At 49.8% G+C, this 9,541-nt stretch overlaps 1 protein-coding gene across 1 annotated transcript; it reads left to right on the top strand.

The window, feature by feature from the left end:
- Nucleotides 1-3,944: 3,944 nt before the first annotated feature.
- Nucleotides 3,945-9,283, top strand: LOC310723078 (RNA-binding protein 27-like; the record flags this gene model as incomplete). Its single annotated transcript, XM_083570908.1, has 5 exons — nt 3,945-4,075; nt 4,531-4,610; nt 7,175-7,371; nt 7,714-7,992; nt 8,922-9,283. Coding segments are annotated over 5 exons (974 nt in total), but the record flags the coding sequence as incomplete, so codon positions are not given.
- Between the last annotated feature and the right edge of the window lie 258 nt (nt 9,284-9,541).

Raw genomic sequence — 9,541 nt, 5'->3', positions numbered from 1 at the left:
GTGTGTGTGTGTTCCTGCACTGTGTGTGTGTGTGTGTGTTCCTGCACTGTGTGTGTGTGTGTGTGTGTGCTGTGTGTGTGTGTGTGTGTGTGTGTGTTCCTGCACTGTGTGTGTGTGTGTGTTCCTGCACTGTGTGTGTGTGTGTGTGTGCTGTGTGTGTGTGTGTGTGTGTGTGTGTTCCTGCACTGTGTGTGTGTGTTCCTGCACTGTGTGTGTGTGTTCCTGCACTGTGTGTGTGTGTTCCTGCACTGTGTGTGTGTGTTCCTGCACTGTGTGTGTGTGTTCCTGCACTGTGTGTGTGTGTTCCTGCACTGTGTGTGTGTGTGTTCCTGCACTGTGTGTGTGTGTGTTCCTGCACTGTGTGTGTGTGTGTTCCTGCACTGTGTGTGTGTGTGTTCCTGCACTGTGTGTGTGTGTGTTCCTGCACTGTGTGTGTGTGTGTTCCTGCACTGTGTGTGTGTGTGTTCCTGCACTGTGTGTGTGTGTGTTCCTGCACTGTGTGTGTGTGTGTTCCTGCACTGTGTGTGTGTGTGTTCCTGCACTGTGTGTGTGTGTGTTCCTGCACTGTGTGTGTGTGTGTTCCTGCACTGTGTGTGTGTGTGTTCCTGCACTGTGTGTGTGTGTGTGTTCCTGCACTGTGTGTGTGTGTGTGTTCCTGCACTGTGTGTGTGTGTGTGTTCCTGCACTGTGTGTGTGTGTGTGTTCCTGCACTGTGTGTGTGTGTGTGTTCCTGCACTGTGTGTGTGTGTGTGTTCCTGCACTGTGTGTGTGTGTGTGTTCCTGCACTGTGTGTGTGTGTGTGTTCCTGCACTGTGTGTGTGTGTGTGTTCCTGCACTGTGTGTGTGTGTGTGTGTTCCTGCACTGTGTGTGTGTGTGTGTGTTCCTGCACTGTGTGTGTGTGTGTGTGTTCCTGCACTGTGTGTGTGTGTGTGTGTTCCTGCACTGTGTGTGTGTGTGTGTGTTCCTGCACTGTGTGTGTGTGTGTGTTCCTGCACTGTGTGTGTGTGTGTGTGTTCCTGCACTGTGTGTGTGTGTGTGTGTTCCTGCACTGTGTGTGTGTGTGTGTGTTCCTGCACTGTGTGTGTGTGTGTGTGTTCCTGCACTGTGTGTGTGTGTGTGTTCCTGCACTGTGTGTGTGTGTGTGTGTTCCTGCACTGTGTGTGTGTGTGTGTGTTCCTGCACTGTGTGTGTGTGTGTGTGTTCCTGCACTGTGTGTGTGTGTGTGTGTTCCTGCACTGTGTGTGTGTGTGTGTGTTCCTGCACTGTGTGTGTGTGTGTGTGCCTGCACTGTGTGTGTGTGTGTGTGCCTGCACTGTGTGTGTGTGTGTGTGTGTGTGCCTGCACTGTGTGTGTGTGTGTGTGTGTGTGCCTGCACTGTGTGTGTGTGTGTGTGTGTGTGCCTGCACTGTGTGTGTGTGTGTGTGTGTGCCTGCACTGTGTGTGTGTGTGTGTGTGTGCCTGCACTGCACTGCACTGTGTGTGTGCCTGCACTGCACTGCACTGTGTGTGTGCCTGCACTGCACTGCACTGTGTGTGTGCCTGCACTGCACTGCACTGTGTGTGTGCCTGCACTGCACTGCACTGTGTGTGTGTGCCTGCACTGCACTGCACTGTGTGTGTGTGCCTGCACTGCACTGCACTGTGTGTGTGTGTGCCTGCACTGCACTGCACTGTGTGTGTGTGTCTGCACTGCACTGCACTGCACTGTGTGTGCCTGCACTGCACTGCACTGCACTGTGTGTGCCTGCACTGCACTGCACTGCACTGTGTGTGTGCCTGCACTGCACTGCACTGCACTGTGTGTGTGCCTGCACTGCACTGCACTGCACTGTGTGTGTGCCTGCACTGCACTGCACTGCACTGTGTGTGTGCCTGCACTGCACTGCACTGTGTGTGTGCCTGCACTGCACTGCACTGTGTGTGTGCCTGCACTGCACTGTGTGTGTGCCTGCACTGCACTGTGTGTGTGCCTGCACTGCACTGTGTGTGTGCCTGCACTGCACTGTGTGTGTGCCTGCACTGCACTGTGTGTGTGCCTGCACTGCACTGTGTGTGTGCCTGCACTGCACTGTGTGTGTGCCTGCACTGCACTGTGTGTGTGCCTGCACTGCACTGTGTGTGTGCCTGCACTGCACTGTGTGTGTGCCTGCACTGCACTGCACTGTGTGTGTGCCTGCACTGCACTGCACTGTGTGTGTGCCTGCACTGCACTGCACTGTGTGTGTGCCTGCACTGCACTGCACTGTGTGTGTGCCTGCACTGCACTGCACTGTGTGTGTGCCTGCACTGCACTGCACTGTGTGTGTGCCTGCACTGCACTGCACTGTGTGTGTGCCTGCACTGCACTGCACTGTGTGTGTGCCTGCACTGCACTGCACTGCACTGTGTGTGTGTGTGCCTGCCCTGCACTGCACTGTGTGTGTGTGTGCCTGCCCTGCACTGCACTGTGTGTGTGTGTGCCTGCCCTGCACTGCACTGTGTGTGTGTGCCTGCCCTGCACTGCACTGTGTGTGTGTGCCTGCCCTGCACTGCACTGTGTGTGTGTGCCTGCCCTGCACTGCACTGTGTGTGTGTGCCTGCCCTGCACTGCACTGTGTGTGTGTGCCTGCCCTGCACTGCACTGTGTGTGTGTGCCTGCCCTGCACTGCACTGTGTGTGTGTGCCTGCCCTGCACTGCACTGTGTGTGTGTGCCTGCCCTGCACTGCACTGTGTGTGTGTGCCTGCCCTGCACTGCACTGTGTGTGTGTGCCTGCCCTGCACTGCACTGTGTGTGTGTGCCTGCCCTGCACTGCACTGTGTGTGTGTGCCTGCCCTGCACTGCACTGTGTGTGTGTGCCTGCCCTGCACTGCGTGTGTGTGTGTGCCTGCCCTGCACTGCGTGTGTGTGTGTGCCTGCCCTGCACTGCGTGTGTGTGTGTGCCTGCCCTGCACTGCGTGTGTGTGTGTGCCTGCCCTGCACTGCGTGTGTGTGTGTGCCTGCCCTGCACTGCGTGTGTGTGTGTGTGCCTGCCCTGCACTGCGTGTGTGTGTGTTCCTGCACTGCACTGCGTGTGTGTGTGTGTTCCTGCACTGCCCTGCACTGCGTGTGTTCCTGCACTGCCCTGCACTGTGTGTGCGTGTGTTCCTGCACTGCCCTGCACTGTGTGTGTGTGTGTGCGCCTGCCCTGCACTGTGTGTGTGTGTGTGCGCCTGCCCTGCACTGTGTGTGTGTGTGTGCGCCTGCCCTGCACTGTGTGTGTGCGCCTGCCCTGCACTGTGTGTGTGCGCCTGCCCTGCACTGTGTGTGTGCGCCTGCCCTGCACTGTGTGTGTGCGCCTGCCCTGCACTGTGTGTGTGCGCCTGCCCTGCACTGTGTGTGTGCGCCTGCCCTGCACTGTGTGTGTGCGCCTGCCCTGCTGTGTGTGTGTGCGCCTGCCCTGCTGTGTGTGTGTGCGCCTGCCCTGCTGTGTGCGTGTGCGCCTGCCCTGCACTGTGTGCGTGTGCGCCTGCCCTGCACTGTGTGTGTGCGTGTGCGCCTGCCCTGCACTGTGTGTGTGCGCCTGCCCTGCACTGTGTGTGTGCGCCTGCCCTGCACTGTGTGTGTGCGCCTGCCCTGCTGTGTGTGTGTGCGCCTGCCCTGCTGTGTGTGTGTGCGCCTGCCCTGCACTGTGTGTGTGTGTGTGCGCCTGCCCTGCACTGTGTGTGTGTGTGTGCGCCTGCCCTGCACTGTGTGTGTGTGTGTGCCTGCACTGCACTGTGTGTGTGTGTGTGCCTGCACTGCACTGTGTGTGTGTGTGTGCCTGCACTGCACTGCGTGTGTCAGGTTTCAGTAGTGCTGCTTGATGTGATAACAATATTGTGATAAATGAAGGTGATATAATTTTCGGAGACATCACACGTATCAGTCTTTCTGATTGTAAACTGATTCTATAATTAAATGTTTGTTTGTTTTGTTCCTGATAGAAACCACCGGCTTCGTGGAGAAACTCTTTGAATGTCTTGCTACCAAAAACTACCTGGGAAATCCTCCTGCTAAAGAACTTCCTAAAGAGGAGCCGAAAGCTCTGCCTCCAAAACCTGCTGAAGCTGAAGAGGTGCTGCTTCTGTTGTCATTATTATTAAATATGATTATTTTACTCCTCTCAGAATGATTACAGAACAGATTGAAAACATCTCCTCTTGCTGCTGCAGAAAATCAGATTTTTTATAAGAAATGATTGTCACACTTAAGTGCGCACACACCTGCACACCCGCGCACACACACACACACACACACACACACACACACACACACACACACACACACACACACAACATAAAATAAAATAAAAAAATACTTATTTACTCTATTTCCAGTTGAGACGTCATAACACTCAGTAAGGATGAGGAAATGTTATTGATGGAGGAGGATGATGATGATGATGGTTATGATAGTGTTGGAATGAGGAGTTGTTATTGATGGAGATTTTACAGCAGGTTTATAAGCCACTCTGAACAGTATTCTGTAAATATGAAAATTTCTTCACCTGAAATTTCATTGTGTCTTCAGGCAAGTCATGTGGAGGATGAAAAGGAAAGCCGAAGAAGAAGAAGTCCACTGAAGAATCGTTCAGACTTTAATGAATCCAGGTAAATATCTTCTGACATCTCCACACTTTCATTAAACACCTGCTGCTTTTTTCCTGCCTCCCTCAGTGTGTTATTGATTGTGAACAAAGGTAGGTAGGTGTGTCTGTCTGTGTGTGTCTGTCTCTGTGTGTGTGTGTGTGTGTCTGTGTCTGTGTCTGTGTCTGTGTGTATCACCCAAAAGTGTACAGCAGTAAGCTCTTCGTTTCAGCACGTTGTGTGTGACGTGTTTCTCGGTCTCAGTGTTGGAGATTGTTTGCAGCTCATATCACAGAGTTGTAGATGTTAAACATCTCCTGTTTTTATAGACGGTTTCAACGGCCATTTGTTCATATAAGGAAGTGACGTCTTTGGATGTTTCCGGTTAGCTAAAGCGCACTTCAACACATTAGTGGGATCCTGATTATACACGGTGATATTACGACAGTTTATAAAATTTTTGCGATTAAAAATATCAAAATAAAATCTAGGACCCTGTTGTTCATGCGCTCTCAGACCAGGAACTAATTTACTGTCGGAAATAAGTGTTTACAGTTCCGAAAAACAAACCACAGCGTAATGCTTGGATTAGAGCAGTGAAGACAGAAGGCTGGACACTGACCACCAGCACGGGGCTTCTGCTCTTCTCTAAAACCACCACCACCTTTCATTACAAATGATTATGAATTGGAGGAAAACGCACTTTAGGCAACAGTGTAGTGCACCTTCCCCACACACACACACACACACACATGCACATCTCATCCCTCGCGCACGCGCATCCCATCCCACCTCACGCACACGCGCTCATCCCATCCCACGCACGCACATCCCATCCCACGCACGCACGCACATCTCACCGCACGCACGCACATCTCACCGCACGCACGCACATCTCACCGCACGCACGCACATCTCACCGCACGCACGCACATCTCACCGCACGCACGCACATCTCACCGCACGCACGCACATCTCATCCCACGCACGCACGCACATCCCATCCCACCTCACGCACACGCGCTCATCCCATCCCACGCACGCACATCCCATCCCACGCACGCACGCACATCTCACCGCACGCACGCACATCTCACCGCACGCACGCACATCTCACCGCACGCACGCACATCTCATCCCACGCACGCACATCCCATCCCACGCACGCACATCCCATCCCACGCTCGCACGCACATCCCATCCCACCGCACGCACGCACATCCCATCCCACCGCACGCACGCACATCTCACCGCACGCACGCACATCTCACCGCACGCACGCACATCTCACCGCACGCACGCACATCTCATCTCACACACATCCCGTTCCTCACACACACACTCACGCACGCACGCACATCTCATATCTCATCCCTCACACGTTTTTCTTCTTATTCCAAATGACTGTTCTCACGGTTTTAGCTGCAGATCTTATTTAAAGTTGTAGGACATCATTTCTGCCTTAAATTTCACTCCCTGCTATTTACTGGAATTAAGTAAGCTATATGATTTATTATTATCATAGACATGCAGATTTACCCGGACATGCAAGTGCAATGCGCACTAATCACCACCTTGGTTACCATAGAAACGACCCTAACAGTAGTTTTTTAAACCGTGTGTGATGCTCCGCCCCTTAAACACAAGATGCGCTTCACTCGGTCCCAACCAGATAACATCATTAACGATGCCGTTCTGCAGGTAAACGGTTCATGTTCTGAGTGAAAATGTTTCGCCTCCATGCCTGAATTAAGGCTCCGGAAACTGAACAATATTGTCTAATTTTTAGCTTTTAAAAATATCTCGACTGTTCTGTTTTAGCTAAACTTAAAAAGCGCGTGTCGGTCATTTTGTTGTGACAGTAACGTGAATTAAAAATGGCGCCACCGGAAGTGCTTTGGGATCACACATGCGCAGTACCATCGCAACGCTTTTATTATTGTTTACATCTTCGAAATGGTCTATAGTGGTGTTCTGACATTCCTTCTCATGTATTGATACTGTTACACACACACACACACACTGTAACCTGTTCCACACACAGTAGCTGTGATTACATGGAGCATTGTAATCGGTTTAAAAGTTCAATCCGGATAAAAAAATCTGTATAAACACCTTGAATTGGAATAGAAATGCTTAGTTTAGTTCCCTTTCCATGTCACTAAATTCCAGCAATATTACCAGCGTCCATCAGTCCTCACTACAGACCTTCACTACAGGCTTCTGCTCTTTGGAGAAGGGGGGGGTGGGATTCAGATGCTCCTTGCACTCTTTTCCTCATATCCTGCAGCAGTAGTATGTTAACAAATTCATGCTGTTGCTTGATTAAAATAGTGCACATGAAAAGTAATAGAACTCCCTGCTAACAAGAATAAAAGGTGGCAAACAGGACCGACGCGAATCTGCGCATGTTATGAAGTCATTGATTGAAAGCGCCGGCACATGAACTAACGTCTCGTAGAAACAGTCCACTAAATCTTTTATTTGAATGATTTTAATCAAAATGACACACACACACACACACACACACAGTAACCTGTTCTCACACAATGCAGAAATTCCTGTTTACATTGTGTTTATTCCTGCAGAAATCGGGACGATCGGCGGAGAGACGAGCGCAGAAGGAGGGAGCCTGAGCGCCACGGGAAGAGCAGCGAGATGTACAGAGAGAGAGAACGGGAACGAGAGAGAAATGAGCGAAGGAGAGCAAGCTCACGGGGTCGCAGTCGCAGCAGGAGTCGCAGCAGTAGCAGAGGGAAGAGCAGAGACCGAGAACAAAGACGAGGTGAAAGAGATGATCCAAAACCTGCTGCAGCATTTTAATTCACAAATCTATGTTTTTGAATTTTTTCACCCGCCCCCTCACAGGGCCCGCCCCCTCACAGGGCCCGCCCCCTCACAGGGCCCGCCCCCTCACAGCCGCGCCCCCTCACAGCCGCGCCCCCTCACAGCCGCCTCACAGTATTATAACAGTATAAATAAGTAAAACTTTCGAATGCCGAAAGTTAGTTTTTATTGATTATTACTGATGTGTGTTTGGTTTTTCAGTTAATAGATTGTTCGGCTTTAGAGTGAGGAGCTGCTGGGAAAAATATAATTTTTTTTGTTACGGAACATTTTTTTCCAGAACACAGGTCTAAATTCGAGCAGGAGCGGAAAGAGCCGGAGCCATACACTCCGTTATCATCGGGTCCTTCAGGGAAACCTCAGCAGCAGTCACTACAGCTCCCCCTACTCCCTCTGCCCCACCCTCGCTCTCCGTTTCACCCCTCGGGCAATCCCAGCATCCCCAACGCCGTTACGGCTCACCTGCCCGACAGCACCACTGAGAACTGGACCGCTTACTACTCTAACCATGGCGATGGGAAGATCGGCACTCTGAAACACCGCTGCCGGGATTACGACGGTAAGAACATTCACACCACCGCCGCTTTCCACTTATCTTTATAACGAGTTCATTAATATTTAACGAAGGGTTCATGAACATCTCATACAGATTTCATGTACATCAGCTACATAAAGTCTTAAAGTAAAAACTAAAATATTTAAGAGCAACTTTTTTTTATGTAATAAATGTTTACTCCATTTTAAAACAGTAAACGTTATTTGTCATTCAGGTGTGTGTGTGTGTGTGTGTGTGTGTGTATATATATATATATAAAAATGATAAAATGATAAAATGATAAAACTGTAAAATGTAATTTTAAACAATGTAAAAAGCAACAGGTTAAAAAAAGTTTTTATTTTTAAGCTTATAAAACTAATAAATGCTTACGGGATCAATTTATTTTTTTAAATTCTGGTTTTAATTTACAATCTTTTACCTTCTGTTGAACATTACGTACTGAAATCACCCACACTGATCTGATTGGCTGAAGGGTTTTCAGAGTGAAGTGTAGAGTCTGGTGTTTATATCCAAATCAGTTTACAGTCTACGAGTAGATGATGTTATAAGCAGTTTTTGTGCTGAGATCTCATGACCTTTATACACGGTCACTCCTGCTGTGTGTGTGTGTGTGTGTGTGTGTGTGTGTGTGTGTGTCCTCATTAATGAGTGCTTTATGTGGTGATGATCCTCCAGAGCCGTGTCCCAGTCAGGGCTGCTTTCTCAGGGACTCCTCTAAAACAGTAGTGTTTATTTACACTGCTGTCTCTCAGGGGTTTTCCCATCTGAAATTGTCTGAGTACGTTTGTTAATGAGCCGAGCATCTAGTGGGTATTTCTGCAATCACACACGGTGTAGTCATTGTTATGATCTTGTATTTTAATGGGTTTGTTCAAATTATTGAGTCTTTAGTACATGTGTATATGTATGTATTTTTCTTTTTTCTCCAGAGAAAGGGTTCTGTGTCCGTGGTGATCTTTGTCCCTTTGACCATGGCAACGACCCTCTGATCGTGGATGATGTCGCACTGCCCACAATGATTCCCTTTCCTCCCCCCGGCATGCCCCCCCCTTCTCGCATGCCCCTTCCAATGCCTCCCATGGCCGAGCCTCTTCCCGTCTTGCCCATGCCGATCCCGCCCCACGGGCAGCCCCCCCCACCAGGCATCTACCCCATGGCAGGTGAGTTCACAGGTGTTGGGGTGTCTTGGGTGTGTCTCACCTGCTGCTGGTTCTGAAGTTTCTTTTTATAAAGTCAGAAGTCGTGTTAAAATGTCATACATTTTTTATAATTTACTCTTTTACGACTAACCCGAACATTATCCTGACCCGAACACTATTTACACCATTATCCTGTCCCGAACACTATTTACTTGTATTTGGGACACATTTCTCAGTGTGTGGTGTTGTGGTTTCACACTGTGTATGTGGTCCACACTTCTCCATCATGTGATAATAACAGTGTGTCTCTGCCAAGCTGAACCTAAATCCATGATTATCATCATCATCATCATATCCAACAGATTTCATTTTGTTCCTTTTAATCATTTAAGTTTATGCTCAGTATAAGT

This window comes from Silurus aristotelis (genome assembly GCF_946808225.1).
Source record: "Silurus aristotelis genome assembly, contig: scaffold_255, whole genome shotgun sequence".
NCBI lineage: Eukaryota > Metazoa > Chordata > Actinopteri > Siluriformes > Siluridae > Silurus > Silurus aristotelis.
This window is presented reverse-complemented; position numbering and strand designations above follow the sequence as displayed.